At 47.3% G+C, this 18,156-nt stretch overlaps 1 protein-coding gene across 2 annotated transcripts in view; it reads left to right on the top strand.

Moving 5' to 3' along the window:
• Positions 1-18,156, top strand: part of TCF7L1 (transcription factor 7 like 1) — a 156,878-nt gene that overhangs the window by 134,415 nt on the left and 4,307 nt on the right. The window contains exons 4-8 of one of the 2 annotated variants that reach the window (XM_039217598.1): positions 1,959-2,042; positions 15,317-15,449; positions 16,540-16,642; positions 16,917-17,000; positions 17,703-17,846. In XM_039217598.1, the coding sequence (XP_039073529.1) occupies positions 1,959-2,042; positions 15,317-15,449; positions 16,540-16,642; positions 16,917-17,000; positions 17,703-17,846 (548 nt within the window). Of the gene's footprint in view, positions 1-1,958; positions 2,043-15,316; positions 15,450-16,536; positions 16,643-16,916; positions 17,001-17,702; positions 17,847-18,156 lie in introns of both variants that reach the window. The other variant, XM_039217597.1, reaches the window with a different exon arrangement.

The raw sequence follows: 18,156 nt of genomic DNA, 5'->3' as shown, positions 1-18,156 counted from the left end.
GGGGGCGGGCAGAGAGAGAGAATCCCAAGCAGGCTCCCAGCTGTCAGTGCAGAGCCCAACTCAAGGCTCAAACTTACAATCTGAGATCATGACCTGAGCCAAAATCAACAGTCAGATGCTTAACCAACTGAGGCATCCAGGCACCCCAGGAAATGAGTTTTAACTCACCATTCCAGTATTTGTCCTGTGTTTTTAATTTGTCAAAGGCATTGAAATCTCAGTTAGTTAATCTACAAAGTTTAGGCTCTGGGTAGGGAAAAAGACGGGTGGGGGTGGGAACGGTCAGCAGAATGCAAGGACAGGGATGGAGGGGCAGGCAACTGAGGGTCCAGAGTGGAGACTGCCCTTATTTATAGGCTCCCACAACCCCCCCACCTCCTAAGTCTCCCACAGCCAGGCCTGATTGGCCCATCCCACCTGCTGTCCGGGCTACTCGCTGGTGCTTTATAGATGTGTCCTAGGGCCATCATCCTTGCCTGCGGATGTTGTTTTGAAAGCCCAGCCCCTGCCCCTCTCAGTCCATTTTTGTGGTTGATGGAGAGCAAAGGGGCGCTGCCTATCTTAATTTTCTGATCCTGTGCACATAACTCGAGGCCAACTCATGATTTCTTTTTCCCTAAAACTGAATGACCAAAAGAGATAACTCAGAGACTTATTTCTGCCTCTCTATGAAACTCTTCCTGGAGTCATCATTTCCTATTGGAGGTGTAATTTTCAAAGTAACCTCAAGAATTCTGCAAATAGGCTGCGTAGCTGGTCTGCTGCCCAGAAGCACCATGTCAGTGTTGACACTAAGACAACATGTGTGCTTTGCCCTTGGCAAAGACTAATGGTCTGCTTACGAAAATCTAGCTGCCATTTATCAAATGTCTCCCACGTGCGAAGCATTGTGTTCAATACTTGACATTGTCCCTAATCCTTCTAACAGCCTGTAATGTTATGAATAGTAGCCTTACTATATAGATGAAGAAACTGAGACTCAGAGTTGTTAAGATGCTTGTCCAGGGTTGCACAGCCTACACTGGCTGAGTGAGGCCCTGAACCCATGAGCTTTTGACTCCAGACCCCAGACTGCCTGCCAGGGTTGAGAGACTTTTTAAAATTATTTTATTTTTTATTTTAGGGAGAGACAGTGTGCAAGTGGGGGGCGGGGGGGGAGAGGGAGCGGGGGAGAGAGAGAGACAGAGAGAGAGAGAGAGAGAGAGAGAGAGAGAGAGAGAATCTCGAGCAGGCTCTATGCTCAGTGCTCGATCCCCTGATCCTGAGATCACGACCTGAGCCGAAATCAAGAGTTAGTTGCTTAACCAACTGAGCCACCCAGGTGGCCCAAGGAGAGGCTTTTTGTTTAAAGAAAGTGTATCTGCATGTATAGTGTTCACTGTTTGCTTTGGATTTTCTGCAATAATACAGGGTAAGGTACTGGATAATCTTTTCAAGGCTGAGAAACACTATAGCTAGAAGTTAAATTGGCACCATTGAGTATGGACAGGTATTACCCATGACCCTGCGAGTGTCAGGCAGATGGCTTTTATTCACTCCTTCACCAGATACTTCTGGAGGCCATTTCCTAGGGAGTGTTGTGTGTGATGCTGTAAGCGATGGGAACGAATGGGACAGGGCCACCATGTGGGAGCTGTTGGTCCCTTGATGAGCCCTGCTTGTCTTGTAGACCAGAGCTGGGAGAACTTGACCCTCCGCGGTAGGTTCTTGGGACACTTTGGTTGGTCGTCCTGTTGTGTGTCCCCCACAAAATGACAGAGGGGGCTCGTGGTGGTAGTGGTGATTCTGAGCATGTGCGCTCCCCTGAGATAATCACATGGACGCTGAGCAGGAAGGAGCATGTGCGGTTACAGCGAACCAGCCATAGCCCTGCCTGCACAGCTCCTCCTCTGCTCACTTGGGGGTGCTCACGAGGCCTCATCTCACCAGGTGCCTTGTGTTTTCTGTCCCCTGTGCAGTACCTGCAGATGAAGTGGCCCCTCCTCGATGTCCCCTCCAGTGCCACAGTCAAGGACACCAGGTCACCATCCCCAGCACACTTGGTAAGTCTGTTTCCCCTTCAAGGGCCAAAGGGATCTTCTGGCTCCCCTTGCCCCGTGTCATCACGTCCCGTCCACCTCCCTGAAGCTGATGGGGTCTGGCGGTGTTGCCTCAAAATGTGTGCCTCAGGGGACGAGCTGAGCAGTCCGGCATGTGGCAGTGTTACCTGTGCGCCTTCCCACCCCCTCTACCTCGACACACACGCACATACCAGCTGGGATGTCGTGTGGTTAGAAATGCCTGCCCCGACCCTGGCTGGTCACCCTGGTCCTTCCCGCTGCCTTCAGAATCCCTCTGCCCCCTCCACCTGGACAGCGGTGTTCCTTCTCTGGATCGAGGCTCCTTCCGCACTGCTGCCACTGCTCATCGCTGCCGGCAACAACGGGTGAAGAGGCCCTGTGCAGAGAAAAACCCCCGCGGGGCAGCCGAGACCTTTGTGCCAAACCCTGTGACAACGCAGGTCCCAAAGGAAGACCTGGATGGTCCTGGGAGGCAAGAGCAGTGGGGTCCAAGCAGGTCTCGCCTGCTCAGGGCTTGCAGTGGACTGAAATCGATACGAGAGATGGTCCTGGGACGTCTCATTCCAGGACTTTCTTAGGATCTTGGGCATCCCTGTCCTAAAGACCCATAGACCCCTCAAGCTAACTGGTGTCATGCGCTGTACCGTGAACCTCTAAGTCAGAGGGTGCAGCTGGAACCCTACGGGCACGGCCTGCACATTTTACAGACAAGGAGACCTGGGAAGACATGGTATCTTTAAAAGCATTATTATGAGAAATTTCACCTGTTCCCTTTACCCACACTCCTTCTCCCGCTACACCGGGTTGTTCTAAAATAAATCCCAGACATATTATTTCATCTCATTCAGGACATTTTAAGATACCCTGACAGTCCTTTTTCATTTAAAAGATGAGTCTAGATATACAGAGACCAGTTAGGGCTCAGTGAGCCCATAGGATTTCCAGTAACTGTGAGAGTGGTTACAGCAGCAGAGCCCTTGGAAGTTTATAAAGCAGTGTCACGGGTAGTTGTCAGATGACTGTTGCTGCCATCACTGGGGAGACCAGTGGGAAGCTGGTTCTCACCATCTCTAGGACACACCAGTGCCTGTGTAGGGAACAGTGAGCGGCCAGCCATCTGGTTCACAGGCTCTGAGGCCGCCCTAGGAATAGGCCAGGGTGGTGGCTCTGGTCCCCGAGAGCCCTGTGTGGGATGGCCTAGCGCAAGGTCCCGATGCCCTCTAGTGGTCATCATGGTGGAGGATGCGGCTTCCCACATCCACCCTGCCACAGACCTGGCTTGTCCCCTCCAGGCACAGCCGTCTCTCTTTAACTGTTTCCAATCTCTGCTCACCCCCCACCCATCCTGTGGCACCCCCCCCAGCCCACTCCAGCGGACCCCGAGATGACCTGTCTGTTCTTCCCTCCACGTACTCTCTGCATAGTATATACAATCTCCCATCTACCTTTTAAAAATTTTTTATTTATTTCTTTATTTTGAGAGAGAGAGAGAAAGCAGGGGAAGGGCGGGGAGGGGGGGGAGACAGAAGATCCCAAACAAGCTCCATGTTGTCAGCACAGAGCCCAACGTGGGGTTTGAACACGCGATCTGTGAGATCATGACTTGAGCTGAAATCAAGAGTTGGACGCCCAACCGACTGAGCCGCCGAGGCGCCCCTCCGTCTACCTTTAGAGGAAGTGAGTTCCCATAAAACCAGCACGAGTGCTCCCTGAGCTTCCCATCCTTCCTACTGCACAGAGCCATCCAGCTCTGAAAAATAAAATTAAAAGCCCGTGTCCAGCCCTCCTCCTGCTGTGGGCTTTATCTTACTTCCCGTGTGGCGTCCACCACCGGCCTTTCCCACAAGAGCGGGACTTGCACCTCTGTCTCCGCCTCCTCTGTTCTGCCAATCCACCGCAGCCCGGCTCAGCCAGGCCACTGCGCCCCATGCCTCCGTCCCAGTGTCTCCCCCACTGTGTCTCGACACAGGCGGCATCGGCCAGTGTTTGCAGCCCTCTGCTTCCTGGGCTCGGGCTTTCGTGACTCCAGAAGCCTGAATGCTCACACACTAACAGCTCTGGGTCCTCTCTATGCTTCCATTCTCTTTCTGGAAGAAATTTTCCTCAAATAAGTTAAGGTCTCCATTCTCACTTCTTACCTCCATATGAGCGACACGAAGATACATGCAATCGCTAAGTTCTCAGCAAGGTTCTGAGCCCATAGCTCCACCAGCCGGGCGGACACTCACTCGCCCACTGCAGACAGTGCTCTGCAGATACTGGTCCCGCTTGGCGGGGGAGCAGGGGCTCCTTGTTTGTCAGGCTGGAGAAGCATGCCCAGGGGATATGTTACACTGTAGGTAACAAAATGGCTAATTTTCTAGTAAACTGTATATTGTCACACTCTATATTCTGCTGTAGAAAAGCAGGGGCCCCTGGGTGGCCCAGTCGGTTGAGTGTCCGACTCTTGAATTCAGTTCAGGTCATGATCTCAGGGTTGTGGGATCAAGCCCTGCATTGGGCTTGCCCTGAGCATGGAGCCTGCTTAAGATTCTCTCTCTCTCTCTCTCTCTCTCTCTCTCTCTCTGCCCCTCCCACCCCCCCTCAAGTTAAAACAGAAAAAAAAAGTGGAGGGGAGCCTGACTGGCCCAGTCAGTGGAACATCTCGATCTCGGGGTTGTAAGTTGAATGTCCATATTAAGTGTAGAGATGACTTAAAAATAAAAATTTTGGGGGGCACCTGGGTGGCTCAGTCGGTTGAGTGTCCGACTTCAGCTCAGGTCATAATCTCACGGTTCGTGGGTTCGAGACCCATGTTGGTCTCTGTGCTGACAGCCAGCTCAGAGCCTGGAGCCTGTTTCAGATTCTATGTCTCCCTCTCTCTCTGACCCTCCCCTGCTCACGCTGTCTCTCTCTCTCAGAAATAAATAAAACATTAAAAAAAATTTTTTTAACAATAAAAATTTTTTTAATGCATAAACCAGCCTCAAACACTTAAGGAACAATTTATGGCCAAAACCTTAACATTGACTTGAAATCCTAAAGATTGGGAGAAGACCCCCATTCTCAGTTTTCAGGTTGGAACATCTCATTCCGCCTGACATGCCTGGGGGGAGCCTCTATATGTCAGAGGCTGTCTAACACTGTGGGTTTGAATCCCAGCTCCGCCTCTTCCTATCAGTGCAGCCTTAGCCATATTTCCTCATCTCTCATTGCTTTGGTTTCCTTGTCTATAAAATAGGAATCAGAAGAGGCCTGCATTTCAAGAGTCATTGTGTGCAAATGAGCCAGTGCATTGTAACGATTTTAGAATTGCGCCTGGCACAAAGTAACCCCTCAGTGACTGTCAGCTCACTGAGGGTGCCCCACCACCACCACCATTGCTGTTATTAAGACAAGGAAAGGGTAATTAAAATACTGTTTAATTAGCAGATGAATGCATTAGTTGCCAGTTCGAGTGCACAGATCACAAGGGTAAGAGAGAGAATGAGCCTATAGAATCTCACATCTACTCTCCCAAGGGTACGATTTAATTGGTGGCATTGGTATCTGAGTTTTTTAAGCTCCCCCGGAGACCCTAAGGGGCAGCCAGAATGGAGAATCGTTGCCCTCATTGCAGATCGGAGGCTAAAGGGAAGAAGGAGCTAGAGACCATCCCAGTTTGCTAGGGCCCAGCTTCTCCCGGCTGGAGATGTAAGCAGGACTTGGAGGTTCCCGGAAGTACTTGTGCAGGTTTGGGCATGGGTGTTTTTATTAGAAAGTTGAAAACACTTGATTATAAAGTTTCATTTAGAATCACGAGCAAAATATTTTAAGATGAGGTTGGCCCCGGGAGAAGGGCAAATGAAGGAAACAGCCTGCATACTTGGCAGAGATTTAGTGAGTCCTGTCAAAGCTGCCTGTCAAGGAAATGTGTATAAACAAGCCATAGCTGGGCCAGGGCAGGGATGGAGTTCAGTGTTTTTATTCCTTGGATTTTATGCCTTAAAAACAAGCTCTAAGAACCAGATAGCTGTGATATTTTATATGTAACGATTTGTAACATCTGATCGCTGTAATCTCCTTGCATGTAGGCTGTCATCCAGACCCATCACCGGGGCCCCGTGTGCCTGGCACCTGTCTTTTCCCTCTTCTCTCCCTGGAGCACTGTGCCCAGCCACACAAAACAAAGGCACTTCCAGAATTTAACCAACTCGAAGATAGGAATTCCATCTGCTTTGCTCACACTCGTTTACCTAGCACGTCATAACACCTAGCACAGAGTAGGTACTTATAAAGTATTCGTGAATGAATGCAGGATTAAATGGTGGGGGAAAGGTTGATACCCCTTCTAAGCCCCTCTCTCCCTCTTGCTCCATTCCCTCTTCTCATACAGGACTTTTTTTTAACTAAATCTTTTTTTGAAACCTTAAACGTGATGCTGGTGCTGTGTGAAACACCTGGGGAATTGCCAAATTGCACAGGAGACCTGTAATCCCTCAACCCGCACACCTTTTGTTATACAGCATTTCCTTCCCTTCTGTGTTTGTGTGTTTGCGCATGCACCTGTAATTTGCTTTCTAGACGATGGCCAAAATGCTTCCTTTAAATAGTAAATGCCCCATTTTGTCATTAAATATTGGGCCGCTCTCAGAAGCAACTGGCCGAGCCTCAGGTCTGCTGTCTGATTGTCAAGCCAGTGCCTGGAAGCGCTTCTTTGGAAGAATGGCCGCCTTTGAGCTGAGAAGCCTGACTCTGCTTACCATGCCAGTTCTCAATTTAAAACATTTATCAAGAGGGCACCTGGCTGGGTCAGTTGGTTAAGTGTCCAACTCTTGATTTTGACTCAGGTCATAATCTCACAGTTAATGAGTTTGAGCCCCACATCAGGCTCTGCACTGACAGTGTGGAGCCTGCTTGGGATTCTCTCTCTCCCTTCCAATCTCTCTCTGCCCCTCCCCCACTCGCATACTTGCACACATGTGCTCTCTCTCTCTCTCAAAAATAAATGTAAAAAAAATTATTGAGATTTCCCTTTTAAAATTGTGCATAGTTTTTCTGTCTTACCAGTATACCTGTTGTGGACCCAAAACACTTCAAAACTCAAAACTCACACATAACCTGTGTTTGCCTCCAATACTGATTTCAATTCTTATTGTACAGGTGGCTCAGTCTGTCAAGCATCTGCCTTAGGCTCAGGTCATGATCTCACGGTTCATGGGTTCGAGCCCCACATCAGGTTCAGTGCTGACTGCTCAGAGCCTGGAGCCTGCTTTGGATTATGTGTCTCCCTCTCTCTCTTTGCCCCTCCTCTGATCATGCTCTGTCTCTCTCTGTCTCTCAACAATAAATAAATGTTAAAAAAAAAAAAAAAAAGCTTATTGTACAGTATTAACTTTTTATTTAGATATAATTTTTAACTTTCAGAAAAATTGCAAGAACAATACAAGAACTCCCATATACTCTTTTTTTTTTTTTTTTTTTAAATAATTGTTTGTTTTGAGAGTGAGCAAGCAGAGGAGGGGCAGAGAGAGAGAATCCCAAACAGGCTCTGAGCTGTCAGTGCAGAGACCACTGCGGGGCCCAAACTCACAAACCACAAGATCACGACCTGAGCCGAAATCAAGAGTCAGACACTTAACTTACTGAGCCACCCCGGCACCTTAGGAACTCCCATATACCTTTATCCAGGTTCAGAAAATTTTGCCCCATGCTTTGTCCTTCTTTCTCTCTCTTCCTGTGTATGTGTGTATATATAGGTGTGTGTATGTGTGTGTATACATACATATATATACATATACATACAGATTTCCTAAGAACAAAGATATCATCTTACAATGACCACAGTACAGTTATCAAAATCAAGAAATGAACATTTCACATTACTCTCTAACCCACAGTATATATTCAAATTTTGGCAAATGTCCCACTAGTGTCCTGGCCAGAATTCAATCGAGGATCACACATGGCATTTACCTGCCGTGTCCCTTGTCTCCTTTGATCTAGCAGAGTTCCTCAGCCTTTGTCTTTCCTGACCTTGACATTTTTTGAGAAGTAGAGAGTAGCTCTTTTGTAGAATGTCCTTCATGTAGAGTTTGTTTCCTCTCCTTTAGGCTCTGGTTATGTTCAGCAAGAACACTCCTGCACTGATGTTATGTCCTCCTCGGTGCCTCACGTCAGGAGGCAGGCTCCGGTGTCTGTCCGTCTCCATAGCAGGGATGTCAGCTTCAGTCATTCAGTTAAGGTGGTGTCTGCCATGTGTTCCACTGTGAAGTGGCTCTTTCTCCGTTTGTAACTGATAAGTGCTCTCTGTAGGGAGAGGCTTGGCAGCCATGTGTGTGTCCTGTTTTTCATCAGACTTCTACCCGCCAGTCTGGGCAGGCATTGGGGATTACCTTCCTCCATCCCCTTACTAGTTTCTGCTAGGGAGAAGTTAGCTTTGGGGGATTCTTACTCTGTCTCCCAGCTCACGAATCTTACCGTGGAGCAGAGCGATCATTGTGACAAGTCTAGTCTGCGCACTGATAATCCTGATAGAAAAGATGACATGTGTAGAGGGCAGAAACTACAAAACCAGTCAACAGACATGTTCCTGCAAAAGAGACCAAGCCAATGAAAACGACAAATAGCAGAGAAAAAAGTGAAGCCAGGCTTTAAAAACAAACATTTGAATTTATAGATTGGAAGAATTCACCTGAAGTCTCCTAAGTCAATGAAAATTGACCTACGCACCTATGCACATTCTGACAATAATTTGAAATGTGAGGGTTTAATCTTTTCCTACAAGCACTTATGCAGGAAAAGAAGAGGTCAGTGTCAAAGAAACAAAAGTAAAAGGTTTTCTTTTGCCGTTTTCTTTTGCCATTTTCTTTTTTTTCTTTTCTTTTTAAAGTTTTTGTTTTGGTTATTTTTGTGGGTTTTTGGTTGTTGGGTTTTTTGGGGTGTGTGTGTGTGTGTGTGTTGTTTTTTGTTGAAAGAGGTGGGAGGGAGAGGCAGGGAAAGAGGGGGGGGGGGGAGAGAGAGAATCCCAAGCAGGCTCCACACTGCCAGTGCAGAGCCCAATGTGGGGCTCGAACTCATAAATCATGAGATCATGACCTGAGCCAAAATAAAGAGTTGGATGCTTAACTGACTCGAGCCACCCCAGGTGCCCCTCTTTTGCCATTTTCAATGCCACCAAACACCAGGAACAGGGAGGGAGAGTACTGATAAGGAAAATGATTTATCCCAAGAATTTTACGCACAGCCCAATTTGCAAGGACCTCAAAAATGTGACACTGCTTAGAAGGACCTCAAGCACATTCGAGTTCTCTAAACAGTGTCTCTCACTCAGTACCTCAGAGACTCTTGGTTTGCCTTCACGTCTTCCGTCCTGCATCCCAACTGCCTGGTGCAGATGAGGAGCTCAGAAAACATTTGTTAATACAGGAATATAGAGCCTCGTGTCCTCGTTTCTTCTCTCTGCTCCAGTCCACTGGCCTCCCTGTGGTTCTTCAGACATGCCGAGCACACTGCCCACCACAAAGCCACCGCACTGGCGTGCCTTCTGCCAAAATGCTCTTCCCCTCTCTGTCCACACATCTAGCACCCCAGTTCTTTCAGGTATTTATTCAAAAGTTGTTTTCTGCTTGAGGCTTTCCCTGTTCAACCTGTGTCATAACCCACCCCCCTTCTCCCTTGACTTAGTTTTCCTCCTTAGCATTTCTCACTGTCTGTTATTATGGTTTCTATGTTGCTTATTGTCCGTCTCTCCGATGAGAATATAAGTACCATGAGAATAGATGTTTCTGCCTAAATAGACGAGTCTCTTGTACATTCACAAGACCTGGAGCCAGCAATAGCTGACATATAGTAGATGCAATATAAATACTTGTACTCTCGCGCTCTCTCTCTCTCTCGCTCTCTCTGTCTCTCTGGTAGTGAAACAAGAAAGGAATTTATTGCGTTGCTATTATTGTGGTGATCAGTGTTTTCTGTAAAGCCAGTTAAGCAATTCATCCATGTCATCAGAGGCCCAGATTTTTCCATCTCTGCTCTATTGCCCTCCAACCCTTTGGCTGCCCAACTCCGTGCCTGCAGGATAGACAGTCTCCACATTTACCCAAGACATAAAAGTGTGGATTTCCATTTCTCTCAGTAGAGGAAAATTCCATATAGGAGACATATATTCAGACTTCCTTTCCTTAACTGGATACAATGACTGAATGACAGCTTACATTTTGCCTTTCAAGTAGTATTTGTTAGAGACGTGTGTGTGTGTGTGTGTGTGTGTGTGTGTGTGTGTACACGTATGTACAGAGAAAGAATTGGTTTTTTCCCCACCAACTTTAATTAGGTACCTGTATGGCCCTGGTTCTATTATATATAAATGTTTCAATCTTATTTTCTGCACTACCAACCGGCCAGCTCCCTCTGGAATATTTTACTAATTTCAGGAAAGACATGGGGCACTTTAGAGACAGGTGATCAGAAAATAGTGAGGGAGGAGTCCAGAGACTGTAGCATATGAGGGAAACAAAGAGAAGACCTCAGAGAACAAGGTATTTACCTTCCAATGCTTGATCAGTTCTTGTCAGAGAGAGGGAATACTAATTTATTTAAGTGACATGTCAATCTACAGGAACAAGAAAGAAACATGTTAAGGAATTTAAGGAAGGATTTCCAAGGGCCTGCAGTAGGATACAGGCAAAGAAAGTTGTTTTCTGTCCAAGCTTGAGCAGTGAGTCCTGCTGGTTATCTCCAAAAAGTTGTGCAGACACAAGATATTCCGCTGAGGCACAGGTCAGAGGTAAAAACGCTGTCACTAAAATCATTAGGAAGAAGTTCATCATTACTATATGGAATGTGAGGGGGGACCAGTAACGGGAACTTCACCTCTTTGTTGGTTCTCAGCAAATGGCAGTTTACCTGAGCCCAGCTACATGGATTTTCAAATTACTGAGGATTTTTTTAATTAATTAATTTGTTTATTTATTTTGAGAGAGAAAGAGAGAGCATGAGTTGGGTAAGGGCAGAGAGAGAGGAAGACAATTCCAAGCAGGCTCTGCTATCAGCACAGAGCCCACCTGACACAGGGCTCGAACTCACAAACCATGAGATCATGAGCTGAGCTGAGATCAAGAGTCGGATGCTTAATGAACTGAACCATGCAGGCGCCCCACAAATTACCAAGTTTTAACTAAAATAACCCACAAGGAAATGTACAAGTAGCTTTGAAAGATCGCTGCAATAACCTTAGATTGAAAATACTACTACTAAGAGCACAAACAAACAAGCAAGCATACAAAACATGGCAGAACTGACCCTTTTTATTGATTAAATTGTGTGGCCAAAAAAAATTTTAGAGGGGCACCTGGGTGGCTCAGTTGGTGAAATCAGGTCATGATTTCACAGTTCATGAGTTTGAGCCCTGCATTGGGCTCTGTGCTGACAGCTCGAAGCCTGGAGCCTGCTTCCAATTCTGTGTCTCCTTCCCTCTCTGCCTCTCCCCTGCTCTCACTCTCTCTCTTGCTCACTCAATCTCTCTCTCTCTCTCTCAAAAATAAATAAAAATTTAAAAATTAAAAAAAAAAAAAATTCAGGACCTCTGGCCGAGCTGATCATCGTCACGGCTGGAATTGGAGTAACATTGAACTTTGCAGCTGGAGCCTGCAAGTCCTTGGAAATCCTCTTTCTCTGGCAGTTGACTGTTCTCAGCAGATAGCCCTGCACTGGGAGAAACTGCTCCTCTTCTGGCCTCCACGGCCATGTCAGCTCCTCTTCCCTTCCTACGGCATTACAACACTATGAATAGGCTGATATTTTAGTAATTATTCCAGTTTCCAACCCCCCGCCCCCCGAGCCCTGGGGTTAAGCATAGTCTCTTGAACACAGTTCTGGCCCCCACGGAGAAGGTTGCTTTCATCAGTAAACAGACAAATGGATGTAGAGTTCTGAAATACATAAAATCAGATGCAGTTAGCGACCCATCGGAACTCTCAGTGTCTTTCCTGGGCAGTCTGTAGGCCAGGCCGTGGCCGCTTTATGAGTGGTACCACAAAGCCAAGGCTCATCTTTGCCTGATCTATGAAACCTTATCCTTTTGATCTCTGAAATCAGGATCAGGAGGAAAAGAGAATAGTGAATGAACAGTGGGAGCCAGGAAGGCTTGTGGAGGCCTCCAACGACCAGTTGAAGGAGAGGGGCCCTGTGGAGGGAGGATTTCTCCGGCTGTGCCGGAGCTGCGTGGTGGTAGCCTTAAGCTTGAATTTAAGTCCTGAATGGTGGATGAGGAAGCGTTGCTTCTTCAAGGACCTGAGTTCAAAGAACTTTGGCTTGGACCAACTCTAGAACAGACTAAAACATTCAGGAAGCACTCAAACTGGGAAAAGGGTTGGGTCTGCGTGCCTGCAGAAGGGTTCAGGTCTGAGTTGGCTGTGAGATGCTCTTCCTCAGGAAAATTTGGGCTCGGCTGCTGTGCTCAGTGTTACTTGTACTGAGGTTGGTGGGAGGTGCAGAGTGGGAACTTTTACTGGAACAGTAGCCTCCAAGGAGAACCTTCCCTGGGTAGGCAATTCTCAATTATCGGGCCCAGGGGCCACATCTTCCAGAATGATCAAGGAAAAGTTTACCCTCCTTTCCCTTTCTGTGGACCCACCACCTCCCAGTCCATTTTCTGGACAATGATGCCACCTAATGGGAACCGATAATAACTCTCAGGACATTTAAGTGGGGATGCCTACCCTTTTTAATATAACTCACATGTCTCTGCTTTGTATGTTGCTACCTGTTCAGTGCTGTTTGCCAGCTTCTGATGAGGCCAAACTCACCAGTACAAAGGCAGTCAGGATTTCCTAATACCATTAAGGATTTGTAGATGGCTATTTATACATATATCAAAGAATCACACTGTGCACTTCAAATAGGCTGCAGTTTTGTCACTTATACTTCAGAAAAGCTGAAAGAACATTAATTTTTTAAAAAGATGGTTACAAATGATACAAATCAAAAAAATTTTTTTAAAATGATAAAAATCAATGTAAAGAACCAGATGTACATGAAGTAGAAATGAATGGAGATCTACCAAAATGATAATAGGGGCTGGATTAGGCTAGTGTGGTTGTGTTTTCTGAATGCTTTATAATACAGTTTGTATTTCTTTTTCTTTTTTTGTATTGATAAGTGTACTTTTTTGTATAGACAGTAAGTAAAGTTGGAACATACAGAAATAGAAACAAGAAAAACAAAGTCACGCATAACTCCACCACTCAAACATACCTGTTTACATTTTGGTGTGTTTCTAGTCTTTTTTTTTTTTTTTTAACATGGTGTTTATGTACTTTTTAAAATTTTAATCATTCTGTGTAATTCTTTTATCGTTTACTATTACTTTAGTAATAATTCTGTTGCTTTTATGATACTAAAATCATCCCTTAGACAAAGCTGTTTCCAGGAAACCCTAATGTACCATTTAAATACATTAGGTTCCAAGAAATCTGACCTTAAAATAATCTTTATACTCTTATTTGTGCTGTATGTTCAAGTACATGGGGATACCTTCAAAAGCCAGTAAGGGAACAGGAAAAAAAATAAGGAAATAATTTTAGAATTTATAGGCAATGTCAATTGAGCCCATTGGGGTTGAGAGGTAATAGGAAGTGGTTCCGGACCCACAGCACCTGGTCATGTGCCAGCGCCACCTAGTGGTTTTGGTTATGAACAGTCTGAATTCTCGGCCTCGCATCTGCCACTCTGGGGGCTGGACTCCCCTGGGTTGGGGACCTTGCGCCAGTATTCTGCCTCTTGTCTCTGCTTAGCCTATTGCACATAGAGCAAGACTACCTGTCAGCACACGGATATGTAGACGTATAGATTGAGGTTTGCATTATGAGCACCAAATGGGCACCGTGAGAAAGAAAAAAAGGGCTCCCGGAATCTATGAAATGAAAATTTTAAATTTGGAAATGTAGCCCTTGGGCTGCCTCCAAATCATCATCCATTTTGCAGATCTCTTTTCAGAGCAAATCTCTTCTCCACTTGCAACCCATTTACCTTATTTTGCAGGAAAATAAATGTCAGTCCTTTCTCTCTGACAGAGACATGTTTTGATTGGGCTCTTGGGGAGGGAGACAGGTAGGACCAGAGAAAACACTCTGGTTTGTTAGAGCTATAGAGGGCTGACACGAATCCAGTCCTGCCATTTAGTAGCTCTGTGTCTTGAGCTAAGCCATTTAATCTTTCTGAGCTGTTTCTTCACCCCTCGAATGGAGATAATCACAGCTTCTTTGCTAGGTTATAAGGAATAGATGCATTGCCTAGCTCTGCGCTTGTCGTGAGGGGCTCAATAAATTGTAGCTCTTTTTTTAAATAATAAACCCCTGGGGCGCCTGGGTGGCTTAGTCAGTTGAGCGTACGACTTTCGCTTAGGTCATGATCTCTCGGTTCGTGGGTTCGAGCCCTGCGTTGGGCTCTGTGCTGTCTGCTAGCTCAGAGCCTGGAGCCTGTTTCAGAGTCTGTGTCTCCCTCTCTCTCTGACCCTCCCCTGCTCACGCTGTCTCTCTCTCTCCTAGAAATAAATAAAACATTTTTAAAAATTTAAATAATAAACCCCTTATTGTTAACTCAGATTGGATTAAACAATTTAATTCTCTTTACCAACCCTAGGACACACAGGTTTTTCCCATTTTAAATCTGTGAAGTCAGGATGTACCAATGGCATGCCAGTGTTTTTTTCCTTCATAACAGTTCTATAAAATAATGGTACTTCTTGCATTTGCTGGTGTTTCAAAGGAAATGTGGTAATTAGGTTAGCCATGTTTGAAGTGCTACAGGGAGACCTGTTTCAAGTGCTCTTGGATTGTGTCTGTAAAGCCTGAACATGACAGCTGGTTCCATGAGGTCTGATGGTGACAGTTCCCCACTGGTCTGTTCCCAGTCTCAGACTTGAACTTGTGGGCTACTATTTCTATGAAATTTATTTGGAAAGCGTGTGTTGAACCTTTTAAACTTCACTGAGATAACACAGAGCACTGCTGATAATTCAATAGCCTATATATAGCAGTTAACAACACACAGCATACATGGAGTAAATAAATGTTTTAAAGAGTAGGTGTGTTAGAGGGTGGGTATAATCCCTCTTCTAATTTTGTTGGTTCTTGCCCTGCTGTGTAGACTGCTACTTTCTTTCCAGAGCTGTCTGAGGGCTGGATGGGCTTTTGCATGGAAAATACCTGGCACATATTGGACACAGTAAATAACAGCAGATTGTGTTCTCTGTCTCCTTGGCAACCATGCCTAGTCTTTTTCTCTCTGTCTTTCAGTCTAATAAAGTTCCTGTTGTTCAGCCCCCGCATCACATGCACCCGTTGACGCCCCTCATCACCTACAGCAACGACCACTTCTCCCCTGGCTCCCCTCCCACACATCTCTCCCCAGAGATCGATCCAAAGACAGGTGAGTCATCTGCCGCCCAGGCTGGCCCCCGGGCAGAGCTTCGGTGGTGCCGGCATGTCTTCTTGGGGAACATAATGGCCCTGGAATCAGGCAGCCGTGGGTTCAGGTCATGTCTTCAACTCCCAAGAGCCCATACCCCTGCCCGCTGACATTAGCTCTTTCAGTTTTTTCATCCATCTCCTATGTCCCTTCCACATCATCAGGGCATTGAGAGGATTAAAGGAATTTCTATGAGGCAATGTATACCACCTGGCTCCACAGTAAGGCGACGGCACCATTCTGCCATTGATTCTTTACTTTAGAATCTCTTAGTACTTTGGGGGTACAATGAGCTGGAAGGGGAGGGGATATTTTTCATTGACCTTGAACTCTAGCCCAGCAGGAGGCTGTGCCTCCCTAAACCCAGACCATTGCCTTACACTGAACATTTTCAATTAGAATAACCAGGCTAGCCAGACACATCTAAGTATAGCTATAAAGCAGTAAGGCTGAGCTGGCATCTTTCCTCTCTTCCCTTTCCCTTCTCCCCCCTCCCCCCCTTTTCTTTTTTTTGAATTGCTCACCAAAACTATCCATCTTAAGGAAATATAGCCTCATCGAATTCCCAGAGTTGTGGTGGCTCAAAGCATTTTTGGAGCCCCTCTTTAAGGAAATCACAGTTACTGTAACTTACAAATAATGAGGAGGACAAAAGTGGACTAGAAATCCAGAGTTCACTTCTCCGTGAACGAGGCAGGTTTTCTAAAGGGGTAGTTCGCTGACGACTCTGGGGGATGTCTGGGGTCTCTCATCCCGGGATTTCCGGCCCCTTTCTTGGATGACTCCTATGTCAGCAGCTGGAAATTACTCCTGCTGACAGAGGTGGGATCCATGTAGCCAGAGAGAAGCTGTGTTGGTCCTGCCTTCCTTGAACATGTCCTTGACTGACCAGCCAGCAGAGCTGGGGAGATGACAGAGGGCAAGGACAATGAAAGGCCTTCCATGCTCCAGCACATTCGGGGACATGGGGCGTGGGACTTCCCATGTGGTGTTATTTTAAGGTGCTTTGGTAGGGCCAGGGGACAGTCTGACACATGTTTCTTTGAAGCAGGAATCCCCCGGCCCCCTCACCCATCAGAGCTGTCTCCATATTACCCACTGTCTCCTGGAGCTGTCGGACAAATCCCCCACCCCCTCGGCTGGCTCGTCCCACAGTAAGGAAACTCGCAGACTTTCTTACCCTCCTTCCTTCCTCACGCCGTGCTCTGGGGGGTCTGTGTGCAGCACCCCCACCTGCCACAGTGGAGCCCTCTCATCAAAGCCCACAGTGCAGATCTTTCTCTCCCTCAGGCAGCTGGCTCCCTGTTCATACTTCCTACTTCCTGCCCTTTATCATCCTTTCTTCCCAGCCCCCTCTCCTTCCCTGTCCTGAACAGTCCCATTGTAGCCAACATGCTGACCCGATTTCCTTGCTCCCGGCCCTTATAGGCAAGGACAGCCCATGTACTCTCTTCCTCCTGGTGGCTTCCGGCACCCCTACCCTGCCCTCGCCATGAACGCCTCGATGTCCAGGTGAGTCCCGGGACTGGGGCTGTGAGCATGAAGTTCCCTTGCAGAGAACGGTCCTCTACTAGTGTCCTTGTCATTTGTGACCCTGAAGAGCTTTCTCTTGGCCCTAAACTGGGATGCATGGGCTCCTCCCCACCCGTCTTTGCTAAGGCGCCTCCCTGTACATACTGTATGGTCGGAATGGAGACCACAGACTCGGCTCGTTCTTTTCCCGTCTAAGAATTGCACATCCCCCCCACGTGCTGGGCTTTGTGGCACTGAAGCCAGACACTGGAGAAGCTTAGTTTATCCTGAAATGATGTGAGGAGAGGGAAGAGTAAAGGGGGCTTCTGTCTCAGAGGCCGGATCTACCTGACGGTGGTACGTCTGGTCACAAAGGAAGTGAAACCCACAGCATATATCCTAATGTCCCCATTGTGGACCCTGGCGTCTGACCCGCACACCTTCTTTTGCGCTTTCAGCCTGCCTGCGTCCAGTACCAAAGACAGGAGTCCTGTGGGTTTGTGTGGGAAGGGGAGGTTGGTTGGGTGTTTCCCAAACCTGGTTCCGTCGGCGTCAGCGAATGGGCTTCCAGTCCTCAAAGTCTGCCATAGCAGAGGTATTTACACAGCTCTGCCATAAAGGCAGCCAGCCACTGTGTCCTCTGCTGGGTGACCAGCATTCAGCCTGATCCCCTGTGTTGTCACTTGTTTCCCCGATACACAGCCTGGTTTCCAGTCGGTTTTCTCCTCACATGGTGGCTCCGGCCCATCCTGGTCTGCCCACCTCAGGGATTCCCCACCCCGCCATCGTCTCCCCCATCGTCAAGCAGGAGCCAGCGCCCCCCAGCCTGAGCCCCGCCGTGAGCGCGTGAGTATCAGGCGACCTGCTTGGGACGGTGGCCAGTCTCTGAGTGGCAGAGACCACCCATTTTTCTCCCTGGTGGCATTTAGCAGGCAGCCACCAGCCTCCCTTAGCCATACCTTTGACTCTCTGTGTTCCTGTCCTCTCAGACATCTTGTCTCACAGTAAGGAGAGTTTTACAGGCAGGATTTAGAAGCTGAAAGAGGACCTGAGAATGTTTTTGGCTTCCTCCCGCCCCCCACCCCAGACACATGAAAATGTGAGCCCTGAAGGGAGGGTTTTCTCCAGGTCCATAGCTGACTGGTAGCAGAGCTGG

Source organism: Hyaena hyaena, unplaced genomic scaffold, assembly GCF_003009895.1.
Source record: "Hyaena hyaena isolate Hyena2069 unplaced genomic scaffold, ASM300989v1 scaffold_699, whole genome shotgun sequence".
NCBI classification, from domain to species: domain Eukaryota; kingdom Metazoa; phylum Chordata; class Mammalia; order Carnivora; family Hyaenidae; genus Hyaena; species Hyaena hyaena.
This window is presented reverse-complemented; position numbering and strand designations above follow the sequence as displayed.